The 18,700-nt window shown below is 47.6% G+C and overlaps 1 protein-coding gene across 1 annotated transcript in view; it reads left to right on the top strand.

Moving 5' to 3' along the window:
- Positions 1-12,889, top strand: part of IQGAP1 (IQ motif containing GTPase activating protein 1) — a 121,585-nt gene extending 108,696 nt beyond the window's left edge. Inside the window, exons 37-38 of the mRNA XM_060260413.1 lie at positions 1,046-1,154; positions 12,582-12,889. Of these exons, the coding sequence (XP_060116396.1) occupies positions 1,046-1,154; positions 12,582-12,695 (223 nt within the window). The 3' untranslated portion in view covers positions 12,696-12,889. The remainder of the gene's footprint in view (positions 1-1,045; positions 1,155-12,581) is intronic.
- Positions 12,890-18,700: the final 5,811 nt, after the last annotated feature.

Below are 18,700 nucleotides of genomic sequence, written 5' to 3'. Positions count from 1 at the left end.
TGCTCTCCCACTGCCCTGCCTGCTCTTCCCCACTGTCCTACCTGCTCTCCCCCACTGCCTGCCTGCCCCGCCGCCCTGCCTGCTCTCACACTGCCCCCTTGCCTGCTCTCGCGCTGGCTTATCTGCTCTTGTCCTGCCTTGCCCGCTCTTGCCGTGGCACCACCTTGCCTGCTCTCCTGGTGCCCTGCCCACACTTCCGCCGCTTAGCCCGCTCTCGCACTGCTCTGCCGCCTTTCCTGCTCTTGCGCCGCCCTGCCTATTCTCAGACTGTCCTGAACTTCCTACAACAGGCCCTGAGGAGAGGCAGTACTGATCACTAAGCCCCTGTCAGCAGAGAACTGTTTCCCTTGAAGGTCAGTGGCCTTCTGATGGGGTTCTTGCCTAATGGGGGTGGGTGGGGGAGAGCAGAATCAGCCAATGGCATGGCAGAGACGGATTGCAAGCCAATCCTGCAAGAACGTGGGGAAGGCTATACTGGGTGGATGACAGGGAGGCTACCCAATGGCAACTAGAATGATTAAAGGTTTCGGAACACTTTCCCTATGAAGAAAGGTTAAAACGCTTGGGGCTGTTTAGCTTGGAGAAACGTCGACTGTGGGGTGACAGGATAGAGGTTTACAAGATTATGCATGGGATGGAGAAGGTAGAGAAAGAAGTACTTTTCTCCCTTTCTCACAATACAAGAACTCGTGGGCATTCAATGAAATTGCTGAGCAGTCGGGTTAGAATGGATAAAAGAAGGTACTTCTTCACCCAAAGGGTGATTAACATGTGGAATTTACTGCCACAGGAGGTGGTGGCAGCTACAGGCTTAGCCAGCTTCAAGAGTGGGTTAGATAAAAATATGGAGCAAAGGTCCATCAGTGGCTAGTAGCCACGGTGTGTGTATATATATGTATGTGTGTGTGTGTGTGTGTATATATGTATGTATATATATATATATAAATTTTTTGGCCATTGTGTGACGCAGAGTGTTGGACTGGATGGGCCATTGGCCTGATCCAACATGGCTCTTATGTTCTTATGTTCTCTCCGACTCCTATAGATTCAAAAATGTGATATTTGAAATTGGTCCAACAGAAGAAGTTGGAGATTTTGAAGTAAAAGCAAAGTTCATGGGTGTACAGATGGAGACATTCATGTTACACTATCAGGTATTTTTATTATGGATATATTTATATCACATCTTTCTCTCCATTGAAAGAAGCTGTATGTGGCTTATAAAGCACTGTGCAAGACATTTGTGTGCATCACAAAGCAGGTATAGGCAATTAAATTGTCAGCTGCTTAACAAAGAGATGATAAACCTCCATCCCACAGGACGACTGTGGTGCCAGTGAAGCACCCTGGGGGTCGCCTCCTGACCGGTTCCAGGAAGCTGTTCCACAAGAACAGTTGAAAAGACTCATCATGGTCATGCCCATGGCCAGTCAAATGAATTTGGACGTGGGATATGGGAAATGGCTGGCTGGCTCATGCCTGGGGATAAAGTCCCTTAAGTATGCAGGCTGCTTATGAAGGACACAGGTAGATGTGGGGACAGAAGCAGTTCTGCAGTTCCTACATCTGGGGAGATACCTTCACACTTCTGCGCAAACTCAGATCCCCTCAGACTCCATGAGCCTCTCGAGGCTTGGTGCTGAGAGCAAGAATACTGCCACAAGGAGCTCCGCATGTCTGGGGAGCTCAACTCAGGAGGGAAACAGAAAACAAAATAAAGCATCCATTATGGAAGATACACAAAAAAGTTACCTGAATGATTTGGAGCTAAACAATAGACTTCCGAATTGGGTTTGGGTTTTAGAAGGAAGAACAAGCAGCGTAAATTGAGCTTGGGAGCGTTCTGATATTTCAAGAAATTGGCAAGCTCAGATTTTAGAAACTGGCCAACTGCACACCCTAAAAGATTTATAAATCAAGATGATTTTATTAAATTTATAAATCTTTACAGATGACTGAACGTTGCCACTCTTTAAAAACTGAATAATGCAAGTTTTGTGAAAAGCAGCCTTCACTTTTATGCACAGCCATCTTCTGTTCTTGTTTTTGACAGGCTGTGATTGATCTTAAGATATATGGTTTTTTTACCTGAATAAGCAGCTACCAAGCAGCAACTGGCAAGATGACCCCCCCCCCCCCAAATGCTTGTTTCCCAGTTGTAGCTCTGTTCCTCCCTCCACTGCAGTTAGTTTTGGCAGGAAAAGCATAGTGCTCAAGACAGGCTGCCTTTCTTCTCTCCCTCCCATGGCTAGGAGTCTTATTGGTAGAGCCTTGGAGAACTCAGAATTTCTCCGGTGGTCTGGTCAGTGGGTTGGTCCGACTACTGGGTATAGGCTCCTCCTCATCGCAGGGTCTGGTCTTCCAATTGATCCGGAGGGGGGGAGTGGCCTATACCTCCCAGAACTCTCTAGTTTTTTCCCGGCCCTGCATGAAGCAGGACGGTTTCTTCCGAGCGCCTTTGGGAAAAGCGCAGAAGATCCGGACGAGCAGGAAGAACGAAGGCCGGGAGCTTAGGGGTTGGTCCCCAACAAAACCGGCAGAGGGGCAAGCTGCCAGAGGGGTACTCGCGAGTAGGCCCGATCGTTTGAGACGGCAGAGCCCTCTAGAGCTCCGTTTCCTCGCTGACGCGACAGAAACAGAGCAGGAGGAAAGCGGCACAAAGCCGCGGGAGCCCGAAAGCTGCAGCGCGGTAAGTCGCCCCGCAGTGGGTAAGGGCCTGGCATGGTCGGGAAGACCGACAAAACCCCTGGGAAGAACTGCCTGGAGCCCAAACTGCGTTGCAGTGAATGCATGGCAGCGGGGAGAAACCCTTCACGGGGGCAGTTTAAGGGTCTGAGGGAAGAGTGGAAAGACGCCTTAAGACCCAACAGGGGGCGCAGTGAACGCATGCTGCCTTCCATTTTAGGCTCTTCGCGCCCTTTTTATTTTCTTATTGCCTCTACTTTCACTTTTGTTTCCAGTGACGTGGGAAAGCAGCGAAATGGCGGCTAGCTCAAAGAGCAATTCCCCCAGTGAGTTTGACCTGCCTCTTCTGTCAGGAACACTGACCCCTCAGCAGGAGGCTCAGAACCCCGATCTTTCAGGGGAGGATGCCAAGGCAAATTTGCTGCAATGGCTTAAACGAGAAATGTTAAAAGAGCTGGGGCAGGATCTCCGTCAACACCTGGATTCCCCTGCTTCCTCGATGAAGCAAAAGAAACAAGAGGGAAGGAAAAGAGGCAGAGATACCAGCCCTAGTGACTCTATGGAAGGGCGACCTAAGGGCAGGTCTCATTTAGGCCTAGATTCACCTCTCCTAAGTTCGGCTGAGGAGTCGGAGTGCTCTGATCAACAGTCAGACAGGGAGGAAGGTGAACTCTCAGAAGAGGCCTGAGAGGAGCAGAACAGAGCAGAGCAGCTCTGATAAGCTGAGACAGCTGGAGAAGTTGCTAAGAATTTCTGCGTTTTGAAAGACTTCATTCTGAGGCTTGGGTGACTGCTGAAAAGGCTGAGTTGTGATAGCTGGGGAACTGCTGTATGTTTGGGTGAGTGGGCTAAAGGTGAAAGTGATTGATTGATTGATTGATTGATTGATTGATTGAGAGTAATTGTTGATGATTGCTTAGGAGTGGTCTGCTCCACCCTCTTTGCATTTTAAGCTGCGCCTTGCCAAAGGCGCGAGCCTTTGGCGCGAGCCGAAGGGCGAGAGCTAAAGGGCTCTTTGCCTGGGGGCTTCCTAAGGACCAGGAACCCAGATCCCTGATTTCCTTGTTCTCCCAATAAGGTAAGTTGACCTTCCAGAAGGGGAGCCACGTAAACAACAGCATTTAAAGAGGACTGTATATTTAATATATATATCATGAAGGTAGAATGCCAGCAGGGGGGTGGGGGCTTTCCAGTGTTTTGCACTGAGTGTCACATATACGACTATCTGCCCACAGGACAGAAGTCTTGGGTGTGTGCTCGATGCAAGAAGCTCCTGGTCCTCAGGGAACGAGTTCGTACCCTTGAGGCCGAGGTGACTGCCCTGGAGAAGCAGAGACGGTCAGTTAGGCAATTGGGGAAGACTCTTGGGGGCGTATTAGATGAGCCCCACTCTGAATCTGGCAGCCCCGTTGCTGCCAGAGAGTGGGAGGGTCGAGAGGGAACAGGGCACCTTGCTGAGGATAAGGGGAATGCGCCCTCAGAAGGGACCTCTTCTTCGGTTGGTGAGCGGGTATCCTCTCGCGCCAAGGAACCATCCCTGGGCAGGGGGAGAGGGGGGGGTCTTGGTAGTTGGTGATTCGATCCTTAGGCAAGTAGACAGCTGGGTGGCAAAACCGCGTATTGACCGTATGGTGACTTGCCTGCCTGGTGCGAAGGTAGCGGACATTACGTGTATAGTAGATAGGCTGATAGACAGTGCTGGGGAGGAGCCTGTGGTCATGGTGCATGTTGGCACCAACGATGTGGGGAAATGCAGTCGTGAGGTCCTGGAGGAGAAATTTAGGCTGCTAGGTGGGAGACTTAAGGCCAGGACCTCCAAGGTGGCCTTCTCGGAAGTGCTACCTGTTCCACGTGCAGGGCAGGAGAGACAGGCGCAAATTAGAAATCTCAATGTGTGGATGAGACGATGGTGTAAGGAGGAAGGGTTTAAGTTTGTTAGGCACTGGGATGCTTTCTGGAACAAGCCGGAGCTGTACAAAAGAGACGGTCTCCACTTGTCTCCGGATGGAACCAGGCTGCTGGCGCTTAAAATCAAAAAGGTGGCAGAGCAGTTTTTAAACTAAATCTTGGGGGAAAGCCGACAGGAGATGGAATGTCTCTGGTTCGGGAGGACTCGTCTCAAAGAGATGAAGGGTTGGCTTCTATTTTTCTACCGAGTAACGGATCAGAGTTGTCCACTGTGATGGTGACAAACAGTATGGACTGTCTGCTAGAGTCTCGAGGTGGCGGGCCTAGCTTGCTTGGGAAATTATAAATGTTTGTATGCAAATGCTAGAAGTGTCCGAAGTAAAATTGGTGAATTGGAATGTTTAGTGTTGGGAGAAAACATAGACATTGTGGGAATTTCAGAAACTTGGTGGAATGAGGAGAATCAGTGGGACACGGTGATTCCTGGATATAAGTTATATCGGAAGGATAGGGAGGGAAGGGTTGGAGGTGGGGTGGCTCTGTATGTCAGAGAGGATATACGGTCCAGTAAGACTGAGGTCAGAGAATTAGATTCCCTTTTAGAAATGCTTTGGGTTGAAATAGAGGGCCCAAAAGGAAATTTAACTATGGGAGTTTGTTATCGCCCACCAAATCAAAAGAGAGAGGACGATTATAATATGATGGAGGGATTAAAGATAGCGGCTAAATGTAAAAACTGTGTCATAATAGGTGATTTTAACTACCCGCAGATTGATTGGGTCAATATGTGTTCTGGTCGAGAGAAAGAGATTGAGTTTCTTGATGCTCTCAATGACTGTGCTATGGAGCAGATGGTCTCAGAACCTACCAGGGGTGGGGCGATCCTGGATCTGGTCCTAAGTAATGCCCAAGACTTGGTGAGAGACGTAAAAGTGATTGCGCCGCTTGGGAACAGTGACCATAATGTTATTGATTTCACCATTTGTATAAATAGGGAGTTGCCCAAAAAGACCGCCACAACCACATTTAACTTTAAAAGGGGTAAATTCTCTGAGATGAGGAGGCATGTGAGGAGGAAACTGAAAGGAAAGGTAAATATGGTCAAAACCCTTGGGGAAGCTTGGAGACTATTTAAAACTATAATCCTAGAAGCTCAGATAAAATACATACCACAAGTTAGGAAAGGCACAAACAGGTATAAGAAGAGGCCAGCATGGTTAACAAACAAAGTAATGGAAGCTGTAAAAGGTAAGAAGGACTCCTTTAAGCGGTGGAAAACCAGTCCAAGTGAGATTAATAAAAGGGAACACAGGCAATGGCAAATCAAATGCAAGACTGTGATCAGGCAGGCAAAAAGGGACTATGAGGAGCATATTGCAAAAAACATAAAGACCAACAATAAAAATTTCTTCAAATATATTAGAAGTAGGAAACCAGCCAGGGAAGCAGTGGGGCCGTTGGATGACCATGGGGTAAAAGGATTACTGAAGGAGGATGGGGAAATGGCTGAGAAGCTGAATGCATTTTTTGCCTCCGTCTTCACCGTGGAAGATGAGAAGTGTTTGCCCGCCCCAGAACCACTAATATTGGAAGGGGTGTTGAAAGACCTGAGTCAGATTGAGGTGACAAAAGAGGAGGTCCTACAACTAATAGACAAATTAAAAACTAATAAGTCACCGGGTCCGGATGGCATACATCCGAGAGTTCTGAAAGAACTCAAAGTTGAACTTGTGGATCTTCTAACAAAAATCTGTAATCTTTCATTGAAATCTGCCTCCGTTCCTGAGGACTGGAAGGTAGCAAATGTCACCCCCATCTTTAAAAAGGGTTCCAGAGGAGATCCGGGAAATTACAGGCCAGTCAGTCTGACTTCAATACCGGGAAAGTTGGTAGAAACCATTATCAAGGACAGAATGAGTAGGCACATTGATGAACACGGGTTATTGAGGAAGACTCAGCATGGGTTCTGCAAGGGAAGATCCTGCCTCACTAACCTGTTACATTTCTTTGAGGGGGTGAACAAACATGTGGACAAAGGAGACCCGATAGATGTTGTTTACCTTGACTTCCAGAAAGCTTTTGATAAAGTTCCTCATCAAAGGCTCCTTAGAAAGCTTGAGAGTCATGGAGTAAAAGGACAGGTCCTCTTGTGGATCAAAAACTGGCTGAGTAATAGGAAGCAGAGAGTGAGTATAAATGGGCAGTCTTCACAGTGGAGGATGGTAAGCAGTGGGGTGCCGCAGGGCTCGGTATTTTTATTTATTTATTTATTTATTTGGGATTTATATCCCGCCCTTCCCACAAGTGGCTCAGGGCGGCTTCCAGTGATAGATCCAACAAAATTACAATATTTAAACATATAAAGGGATCAGCATTTAAACAGATAAAAACAGATAAAACCATGATTATCAATAAATATTAATAAATATAAATATAAATATAAATATTTCAACTGTATATAAAAGAAATCCGGCAAGTTACATTAAAATTCTCAAGCTAGGTATAGGCTAGCCGGAAGAGGGTCGTCTTACAGGCCCTGCGGAACTGAACAAGGTACTGGGTCCCATCCTCTTTAACTTGTTCATAAATGATTTAGAGTTGGGAGTGAGCAGTGAAGTGGCCAAATTTGCGGATGACACTAAATTGTTCAGGGTGGTGAGAACCAGAGAGGATTGTGAGGAACTCCAAAGGGATCTGTTGAGGCTGGGTGAGTGGGCGTCAACGTGGCAGATGCGGTTCAATGTGGCCAAGTGCAAAGGAATGCACATTGGGGCCAAGAATCCCAGCTACAAATACAAGTTGATGGGGTGTGAACTGGCAGAGACAGACCAAGAGAGAGATCTTGGGGTCGTGGTAGATAATTCACTGAAAATGTCAAGACAGTGTGCGTTTGCAATAAAAAAGGCCAACGCCATGCTGGGAATTATTAGGAAGGGAATTGAAAACAAATCAGCCAGTATCATAATGCCCCTGTATAAATCAATGGTGCGGTCTCATTTGGAGTACTGTGTGCAGTTCTGGTCGCCGCACCTCAAAAAGGATATTATAGCATTGGAGAAAGTTCAGAAAAGGGCAACTAAAATGATTAAAGGGCTGGAACACCTTCCCTATGAAGAAAGGTTGAAACGCTTACGGCTCTTTAGCTTGGAGAAACGTCGACTGAGGGGTGACATGATAGAAGTTTACAAGATAATGCATGGGATGGAGAAAGTAGAGAAAGAAGTACTTTTCTCCCTTTCTCACAATACAAGAACTCGTGGGCATTCGATGAAATTGCTGAGCAGACAGGTGAAAACGGATAAAAGGAAGTACTTCTTCACCCAAAGGGTGATTAACATGTGGAATTCACTGCCACAGGAGGTGGTGGCGTCCACAAGCATAGCCACCTTCAAGAAGGGGTTAGATAAAAATATGGAGCAGAGGTCCATCAGTGGCTATTAGCCACAGTGTGTGTGTGTGTGTATATATATATATATTTGGCCGCTGTGTGACACAGAATGTTGGACTGGATGGGCCATTGGCCTGATCTAACATGGCTTCTCTTATGTTCTTATGTTCTAAGAGGAGGAACAGCCTGCTACAGTGCAATCTAGGCTCCCCCCCCCCCCGAATATTACTCAAAGCTGCTCCCTAAGGTTGTAAGGACCCTTAATTTTGTGGCAACTCCTAAAGAAAAGGAGGAACTGGATCCTGACCTTACTACAGGCTCAGGGGAAATGATGCCAAAACTGAGTAGCGCTCAAACAGTGGTTCCCTTGCCAGCTGCCTTTTTTGCTATGGTTAAGGCAGAGTGGGAACAGCCGGCTAAACCCAAGGCCACCCAGCAAGTTCTCTCTAAACTCTATTCCCTAATTCCGCAGGCCACTAAGAGGCTAAAGTTACCGACGGTAGATGACCCTGTAACTAGTCTGATCTCTAATTCGGTCCTGCCCATGGACGCAGATGGTTTGCCCAAGGACCCATGTGATAGGAGAATAGAGCAGGCCTTGCGCAAGGAATTTGAGGCGACAGCCTGGGCCATTAAAGCAGCCACAACATCCTCATTGTTTGCCAGAGCAATGTGCACGTGGGCTAATAATTTAGCAGCAGGAGATAGTGGAGCTCCTAAGGAGTTCAAGGACGAACTAAAAAAGATTGCCTTATCTGCTGCCTTCGTGGCAGATGGCTCATTGGATACCGTGCAGCTAGCGGCTAGAGCCATGGCATGTGGCGTGGCGGCCAGACGCAACATTTGGCTTCGAAATTGGGAGGTAGATACTGCAGCCCAGGCCAGGGTGGCAGCAGTACCCTTTAAAGGAGCCTTGTTGTTTGGAGAGGACCTAGATAGGTACCTCATTGAGAACAGGGATAAAAAGAAGGTCCTACCCTCTAAGGGTAAAGAAGCTAAACAGAGGAAATCCTTTCCTTCCTTTCGAGACTCCAAAAAGCCTTCTAGACCAGGTTCCTCTCGTTCCTTTAGAGGAAAGTGGCAACAGAAGGGACGTGATTCCAAACCCTACTATTCTGGAAAGTCAGACCAGAATTCTAAAACCCCTTCAAAAAAAGGGGGATCCCAATGACTATGCCTCCCACCAGGCGACGGGGAAAATAGGGGGTCGTCTCTCTCTGTTCGCAGACACCTGGAATCAGTCTATTCAAGACAGGTGGGTTCTAGAGGTGGTGGCACAGGGCTACGCCATAGAGTTTCACTCCCCCCCTCCCAACCGTTTCCGTTGGGTCCCGCGGAAGCGGGATTTGACCGCTCACAGAGCAATGTTGTCAGCCATTCAGCATTTGGTGGATATAGGGGCGGTGGAGCTGGTCCCAATACCCCAACAGGCGTTGGGAGTTTATTCAGTAATTTTTTTAGTGCCAAAGAAGAACGGGGAGTTCAGAACCATCCTGGATCTGAAATGGCTCAACAAGTTCGTTCAAACGAATCATTTCAAGATGGAGACCTTATGCTCGGTGTTGCTAGCCATTCAGCCACAGGATTTCCTGGCTTCCTTGGATCTATCCGAGGCTTATTTACATGTTCCCATTTGGGAATCACACAGAAAATTTCTGCGTTTCTCCTACAGCGGGGAAACATTTTCAGTATCGGGCCCTACCATTCGGTCTGAAGTCCTCGCCCCGGGTGTTTACAAAGATTTTGGTGACGCTGGTGGCGGAGCTGAGACTGCAGGGCGTGGCCCTGTTCCCTTACCTGGACGACATTCTGGTGAAGGCGGGGTCATACCAACAATGCCTGGAGGGCATTCAACAGACGGTGACCATGTTACGTTGTCACGGCTTTGTAGTGAACCTGGAAAAGAGCAATCTTCTTCCCTCACAGAGGCTAGTGCACTTGGGAGTGGAGATAGATACGACCATGGACAGAGCTTTCTTGATGATAGAGAGACGGGAGAAGTTCTGTCTTCTGTTACAAGGGGTTCTGCAACAACGCAGGGTGTCGGTTATGACTCTAGCGCAGTTGTTAGGAATGATGGTCTCTTGTCAGGACCTGCTGTTTTGGGCCAGGTTCCACACTCGACCCCTGCAGTTGTTCCTTCGTCCTCTCCAAGACTTTATGGGGAACAAAATTCCCAAACTGGTGACATTGCCGTCAGAGGTGACAACCCAGTTACAGTGGTGGCTGGATCCGGTTCGCTTTCTTCCAGGTCATCCACTCCGTGAACCCCAGAGAGTATGTATGACCACAGATGCCAGTCTATGGGGCTGGGGGGCTCACTCGCAGGATCAAATGATTCAGGGACAATGGGAGCCCCATGAGATGAAGCGCAGTATCAACTTCTTAGAGCTCAGAGCGATTCGGCTAGGGCTACTAGGGTTGCAGGCAGTCCTGATAGGTTGCCATGTTCTAGTAAAAACGGACAACTCAACAGCCAAAGCGTATGTGAATCGCCAGGGAGGAACCCGGGTGAAATCTCTTCATGCCGAGGCGAAGGTTCTTTTCGAGTGGGCGGAGACCAACCTCCTGTCGATCAAGGCGGTTCATGTTCCGGGAAAGGACAACCTGTTGGCAGATTGGCTCAGCAGACGTTTTCTGGACCAGACGGAGTGGATTTTGCACAGAGATACCTTCAGTCTGATAGTGGACAGATACGGTCCAGTATCGGTGGACTTGTTTGCCGCAACAGAGAATCGTCAAGTGGACAGGTTCTTTGCAAAAAACAGAGACGTAAGAGCAGAAGGAACTGATGCGCTCAGTGCCGAGTGGCCGACGGGGCTACTGTATGCTTTCCCGCCCATTCCTCTGTTGCCCAGGGTGATTCAGAGGGTGGTGGAGTTAAGGGCAGAGATGGTGCTGGTGGCTCCTTTCTGGCCGAGACGGGCGTGGTTCCAGGAACTTCTGAGGTTGTCGGTTCAGCCACCTTGGCCGCTACCGAGGAGGGACGACCTTTTGATTCAGGGCAACATGTCACACCCTCAGCCGGACCTGTTACAGTTGACAGTTTGGAGGTTGAGCGGGTGCAGCTCGAAGGGCTAGGTTATGCCAGGAGAGTGGTGGATACTATGTTGGCGTCACGTAAATTCTCCACTAACAGAGTGTATAACACCACTTGGAAGGTTTTCTCTTCGTGGGCGGCCCGACAGGGGTGGGACCCGCTGAAGGTGAACGTTCAAGGGGTTCTTTGTTTCCTACAGGAGGGGGCGGACAAAGGGCTTTCCACCAGTACACTACGGCGACAGGTGGCGGCCATCTCTGCTATCCAAGGGGTGCGGGGGCGTAAGGCCTTATCAATGCATCCGCATCTTAGACGCTTTCTGAGGGGTACTGCACTTCTCAAACCACCACAGGTGCACAGGTTCCCTTCATGGAAGCTAAATGTAGTGCTGAATGCCTTGTGTAGGCGCCCCTTCGAGCCGACGGCATCATGTGGGATTAAAGAGCTCACTTTAAAAGCGCTCTTTCTAGTGGGTATCACCACGGCCCGTAGGGTATCCAAGTTGAGAGCCCTTTCGGTTGACAAGGAACTCTGTGTCTTTCATAATGATAAGGTTGTGCTGAGACCAGACCCATCCTTTATCCCTAAAGTTAATTCTGTTTTTCATAGGTCTCAGGAGTTGGTACTTCCGAATTTTTGTCCCAATCCTAAGTCTCCCAAGGAAAGGGAGCTGCACTGTCTAGACGTTAAGAGGGCGCTTAGTTTTTATATTGAGCGCACAAAAGACTGGAGAAAGTCTGACTCCTTGTTTGTTTCTTTCAGCAAAAGGTCACAGGGACTTCAGGTTTCCACTTCCTCTCTTAGCAGATGGTTGCAGGAATGTATTGTTCTAGCTTACAAGGCCCAAGGTCAAACCCCTCCAGATGGGATCACGGCTCACTCTTTGAGGGGTGCTGCGACATCAGCTGTGTATAGGTCATTTCCGTCCTTGGAAGCTGTGTGTAAGGCAGCAACTTGGAGGTCGGTGCATACCTTTACCAAGCACTATAGGGTAGATAAGTGGGCGTCGGCGGAGGTGGCCTTTGGGAGGCGTGTGCTGCAGCATGCACTCTAAACAGGGAAGCCAGTCTCACCCAGGGATGTACAGCTTTGTTACGTCCCAGTAGTCGGACCGACCCACTGACCAGACCACCGGAGAACGGAAGATTTGTATCACTTACTGTGAAGCTTCCTTCTCGGTGGACTGGCAGTGGGTTGGTCCGGCCCGCCCTTTGAAGGTTGAACGGCTTCCTGGGTTTTGGAGATGGATTCTGGAGCTGGTTCCTTCTCTGGGGATAAGTTACGATACTGTGGTTTGCAATACTCTGGTTCAATCATCCATTCTGTATGGTGCATTGAAGCATAATAAAATTGTTCTCCTCGTTTACTCGTTATTGGAGTATGTTTAATGGGGAGGTTTTGGAAGTTATTTTTCTTAGGGGGATGCGGCTTGGATACAACTGGAGAGTTCTGGGAGGTATAGGCCCTCCGGATCAATTGGAAGACCCGACCCTGCCAGTCCACCGAGAAGGAAGCTTCACGGTAAGTGATACAAATCTTCCGTTCTCTGTCTCGTTGCAGGATCTGCTACAGCTACAATACGAAGGTGTGGCTGTCATGAAGTTGTTTGACAGAGCAAAAGTCAATGTTAATCTCCTCATCTTTCTCCTGAACAAGAAGTTTTATGGGAAGTAACTCCTGTTCCTCAGTCGTCTGTGAAAGGAGCATTTTGCTTTTGCTTCCGTGTGCTTTTGTCCAGTGGAACGAGATCCTGTCCCGCACAGACTTTGCTACCAAGTGTCTGGAGAGGCTGCCTGAAATACTGCTGTGCCAACTCTTTAATATAATTTCTTGGTTGCACCAAGAATTAAATAATTATTAGATTCTCACTTTCAAGTGGTCATAATTTCTTTCTTGCCTGAGTATATATATTTTTCTGAGTCCTTGGGTGGTGGGCAGCAGTCTGGTTCAGTGCAGAAGAAGGCATGCCAACTCTGCTTCTGGGCTGCAGTCAAGATAACAGAACCCTGGAGAAACAGCAGCAGACTTGCACGGGAATTCTGGTGTGAGTGGTGAAGCTGGCCGTGCCTGTTGTCTGTGGCTGAGCCACAGAGTTGTATCACTTTATTGTACGCCTCCATTTGTTCAAGAAGCTTAGGGCAGCAAACCCCTTCTCTTCCTCAGTTCACCCTCCTGGGAGGGCAAATGGGGCTTCTGTGGATGTCATTCCCCTTGGTTTCAGCCAAGCGTTTGAGAGACTCCCATGATATCCTTGTGGGCAAGAGAGTTAAATGGGGACTGGGTAGCATTTCTTTCCAAGGGGATTGACAATTGGCTGCATGCTGTCCCAGGAGGGAGGCAGTCCCTATCAAGCAGCAGAGAAGTCTTGGGTGGAGTGCCAAGGGGCTCTGTCCTGGGTCCTGTGCTGTTTGCTGGTTTTATAAGTGACATGTATAAAGGCACATTCCACAAATGTGTAGGCAACGTAGCTATCAGCAAAGAAGACTGAGGCAGATTCAAAGTCACGTTTAGAGGCTGGAACATTGAGCAGCAGTGTTCCCTCTAAGGTGAGTTAATGTGAGCTATTTATCTTTGCTCAAGGAAGATGGCCCCAGAGCAAACTCATTTCTGCTGTAACCAAATTGTTTGCTCACAACTTCAGTGTCAGTAGTTCACAAAGTAGCGGTTTTGCTCAGGAAACTTCCTAGCTTAGAGGGAGCATTGGTCATCAGGGATACAGTTAAGTTCAAAGCAAATCAAAGGTACCAAATATAGGACAGGAAAAGTGTGGCATGGCAGCAAGACAAGCGATCAGGATCTAATCATCAGCTTAATTGGAGCCCGCAACATGTTAGGACTGCATAAAAAGCTGATGCAGTCTTCAGAGATGCATGCTGTCCAGGTCACTTGAAGTCATAATGCCACCTTACTCTGCAGTGATCTGGTCCCATCATCATCTTCATGGTCTTGGTGCATCACACTGTTGGGATTAGGCACCCGTGCAGATCTCAATCGGTAAACTTCAAAGCTAAGATTTTCTTGCCCATGCCTCAGTGCGCTTGCCCAGAAGCCCCACCACGCATGCTCACCAAAGTGGTTGCGGTCATCTCGCCAGTTCTCTTCTGACCGCCATGCAGATCAGTTGATCTTTCTTGCTCCGGTTGGTGAACTCAGTTTTGGTGGGGGAGGGATTATTACGGCCAAGATATCTGTCTTAGAAATGTGTAAATGGCCTGTTAGAATTGTTTCAATCATATAACTTTCAGTTAATTTTTCTGGGTGTGAACCTTTGTATTGAAAGTGGGCCACATATCGACGAGGGTCTGATAACTTTCTCCTCTCTCGTATCAAAGAAATCCTCCAGGAACTCCTGTTCCTCCTCCTCTCCTTATCATAATCAAAACCCATTAAGTATCCTCCCTAGACCCTTGTCCCACCTGGGACATCTGTCCTCTGTGGTCTGTCCCCTTGCATGCCTTGTAAAATTGGTGAGTATGAGCATTGTTGTGACTGAGGGGGGTTCTCGCTGCTGAGTTTCACCTGTCTTGTCCGCTGCTGTGCTGGAATCAGTTCAGTCTCCATATGAATGTTAGTCTCAGTGAAAGTCAGACTGCGTCAGAGAGTCAGCAGAAGTCATTGGTAATGCTGGAGAAAGAGAACAAACACCTGACAGACTGGCAACCACTGAACTTGAAACCTGGGCAGGCCTAAAGGTAGGAGGGCTTGTATTATGCTGTTCCCCAAATACTTCGCTCCCATCAGACCTTTTCTCTTTTCCACCCAACCCAACATTCACTTCATTTCCTGCTGTGTGTCCTGGACTTCCCCCTCAGAAGAGTCTCCCCCTTGGTAATTAGAGCCATCTTATCCCACAGAGACCCCCCAGCTCTCATCACCGCTGCCATCCTCAGTGGAGTTCATACCACATCAACCAACATTCTCACTATGCACATCCTCGTTCAAAGTGCCTTGATCTTCCACTCCCCCCCCCCCCCCGCAGTGTCTCTGTCATCCTGAGTAAAAGCAGAAGAAACATCAGGAGAAAGAAATGTTCAGATAGCAACATTAGAGCAACATTAGAAGAAATAACAGTAGAAAGACCAGAAATCAGTTCTCTACTGGAGGTAAGTTCTGTAACCTCACCAGTTTGCAGGGGACTCTATAGGCAGCGTCACGTGGCAGCTGCGTTGGGCCCTTTTCATATCAGGTGTCCAGGTTCCAGCAGCAGTTCTCCGGTCAGATGAGGTCATTGAGTTGGGATCATGCTACAAAAGCAGTTGAGGCTCCAATGGATGGAAGACAGCTGAAGAATGAGGGAGGCCTCGTTTGATGTTCATGTGTCAGGATCTTTGGTTTAATTTTATAGTTACAGTTGAAGATGTAAATTCGCTATCAACAAAGGATGCATCTTACTTTTTTTTCCCCAAAAATTGTAATGTTTTATTGAAGTAAACTGGATTGTACAAACAAAAGGTGACTGCGATGTCGATGGCAATTATGCATATACATACAAGTCAGTTGCTGTCATTAATGTATCACAACAAGAATTAAAATATGATGCAAAGTGAAATAAAAAAGAGTAACAGTTCAAATAATAAAATAACCACAACAAATTTGGGAAAAGAAGCCACATAAAACGTTGGGTAACCAAAAGAAAAGGCAATTCCAAGTAAAAAGTTTAGAATAATAAGATCTTTATATGTGGTGCATTTGGTAAGAGAATTAATGTAAAAAGGGTCACTATCCAATTTCTCCAGAACAGGTAGCCAAGTTGCAACGTAATTAGAGTGAGCTTGGAGAGGGTCTGATTGGTCTAGTGAGGCTTGGATTCTGTCCATTGCGATGTGTTCCCATATTTTGAGTAACCAGGAGTCAAGTGACAAGTCATTTGGGCTTTTCCAGGTCTCGGCTATCAGTGATTTGGCAGCAGACAGTAACTTAATGATTAAGGATTTTTTAGAGGGGGTGATTTGTAAACTTGACCAATGATTGAGAAGGATTACCTCCGGAATAACAGGGATTAGGACGTTTGTTAAGGACGAGACCTGAGCGCAAATTAGAGACCAAAAGGGTTTGAGTTTAGGGCAATCCCACCAACAGTGGATGTAGGATGTCGTATGGCCGCAATTCCTCCAGCAAGCAGAGGATCCGTGGGGCAAAGCGTGGGAGAGTTGTTGGGGTGTGTAGTACCAGCGAGCAATTAGTTTGTAGTTTTGCTGAGAGATGTTAGTAATTTTGGATTGTAGTGTCTCGCTGGCCCAGATGGAATCCCACTGATCCAGAGAAAGTGTGATATTGCAATCTTTATGCCAGTGGACAGTGTAAGAGGGAGGCAGGTCTTCTATATTAGTAAGGAGAATTTGGTATATCCGTGAGATAAGCCCTTTTGAAGTGTTATGTGTTTTGGGGAGGTGTAGAACCAGGTGTTCAAAATCCGTCGAAGAACGGGAGAGGGATTGGCGTATTTTGGAATCCTGGAGCAAGTGCCAGACCTGAAAGTATTCAAACCATGGAAAGGGTGTTGTCAAGTTTTGGTCTATTTTGGTTTTGGGTAAAATTTGTCTTGAAGCAGAAAGAAGGTCGAAGAGGTAGATTTTGGAGGAATTCCTCCAAGTTTTATAGGAGGAGGGGAGCTGGGCTGGGGGAAACCATTTCTGGCCTATGAAAGAAGAAATAATGGAGTAGCCAGGTGCTAGGTGAGGGCGAAGCGGGTCCCAAACAGATAGAAGGGCCCTGAGAAAGGGATTCACAAAATGCCATAGTGTCAAGTATGCTATGAGTTACTCAATACCTGTATTAAGTTTGGTTCTGAAGTGAAGGAGTCTGGGTACTTTACAGTGTACACCGATTGCTGCTAGCTCACTTTCCTGCCCCCTCACTAGAGAGGCCTTTGTTGTGTAGTCTGCTTTGAAATGCTAACATGTGAATAAGATAATGGCGCCTTCCCAGCCTTGTTCTCTGTGGGAGGATGGGGCGTCAAGGCTTCGGCCTGGGAATGAAGGGAGTAGCATCCTAGTGCGAAAATGTGTTGCATAGATTACCCCCACCGTAGGAATCCTTTTGATCCATACCTTAAATGCTGGTTTAGTGCCTATGTATTTCAGTCCTTCAATCTCTGCCATGGTCTCTAGTTCTGATTACAATAAACTTGTTACTCTGTTTCATCAAGAGACTCGTTATTGAATTCAGCCGACTTGACATTTTGAAGGACTCCCCTATCTTGGAGTTCAACCTTTCCGGCAACTGAAAAGGCGATGTCCGAACAGTCTCCGGAGAACGGAGAACTCCCAACCAGAGTGGAGGGGGCCGAGACACCCTGGCACATCCATACTGCCAGAAGGACCGCGGCCTCCCCTCCCCAGTTTCAGCTGGTGGTGATCCCACGGCAATACCAGCCAAGGACCTCCACCACGCTGATGGATCAAGCCCCGGTCCGACGGGAGGCGATCATGACCCGCCACACCAAGCGGGTCCAACTGGCCGAGGCCGCCGCCGCCAACCCGGGCGAGACGAGCGAAGGCGCCGGAGCTGCGGGGACTCAAGACCCCGGGAGTGGAGGCGAAGGGGCCGAGTGCGGAGCGGATGACGGAGGGGCGAGACCCAAGGACCAGGCCAATGAGGATTACGAAACGTTTCGGGCGGGCTTCCGGGGAGGAAAATGGCGAGCTGAGTTGTCTCTCGTAACGGGAGCAAGCTGAAGGTCTTGTTCGGGGTAGTGGAGGGCAAACCAAAGCCCACTGCCTACCTTTCTCAGTGAGAGAAAGGTCCAAGACTTGCACTAAAAACTTTAGAAGAGATTTACCTTGGCTGAAAAGGAGCTTTGGAGAAGGGTCCTTTGAGGCTTTGAGGAGTCTCAGAAGTTTGCAAAATTATCGTCTGCAAGATCTCTCAGAGCCATCGATTTGGCATAAGCTCGTCACGATCCTAACCTTCTGGGACATTTTTAAACAACTAAAGTCTTGGAAGACCAGTGGAACTTGGATAAACAGAGGAAAAAAGGTACAGAAACTCTTCTTTCACTCCGGAGCTATTTACAGACTAAAGAGACGTTTTAAAGGTGGAAATAAGGGGAAAATATAAAACTTGCAAGTAGAAGAAGGGAAGGGTGAAGTTTGGACTATTTTGACATAAAAGACAGTGTTAAAAACTGCTAAAAATTGAAGAGAAATCATTGTTGTGTCTACTTACGATTTGTGGAATGTAAACAACCATACTGCGCAGGAATATACTGGAACAGTCCTCTAACTCTACTGAGCAAGACAGGAAGTGCGTCAAGCAATCTATAAGGTTGAAGGTGACAGAGACAGGAAGCAGTAAAGAAAAAAGCCTACTCTACATCATAGAGAAACATCGGCAGCCATTGCTGGGAGGTCCAATTTAAAACATCGTTTTAAAAAGATTGGGGACTTTAAAAAGTGACAGAAACGACAGGGAAAAGGGTAAGAAGATAAGAACTATTGACTACATTATTGGTGGGCTCCTGGGGTGATTTTAAAAGGGGAAAAAAAATCTTTAAAAGGAGAAAAAATCGCGGCCGCCATTTTGGATTTTTTAAAGACTTTTTTGTTAAATATCTTTGCTTTGGGGGCTCAGAAACCAGCGAAATTGGGCTTGCTGGAAAGGGCAAGCCCTGCTCTATTGAACCTGACTGTCAGATTTTAAATTGGTGAGGTCAAAAATTTCGTCATTTTTTTAAAGGG

The sequence above is a fragment of the Heteronotia binoei genome, chromosome 19, assembly GCF_032191835.1.
Source record: "Heteronotia binoei isolate CCM8104 ecotype False Entrance Well chromosome 19, APGP_CSIRO_Hbin_v1, whole genome shotgun sequence".
NCBI classification, from domain to species: Eukaryota; Metazoa; Chordata; class Lepidosauria; order Squamata; family Gekkonidae; genus Heteronotia; species Heteronotia binoei.
This window is presented reverse-complemented; position numbering and strand designations above follow the sequence as displayed.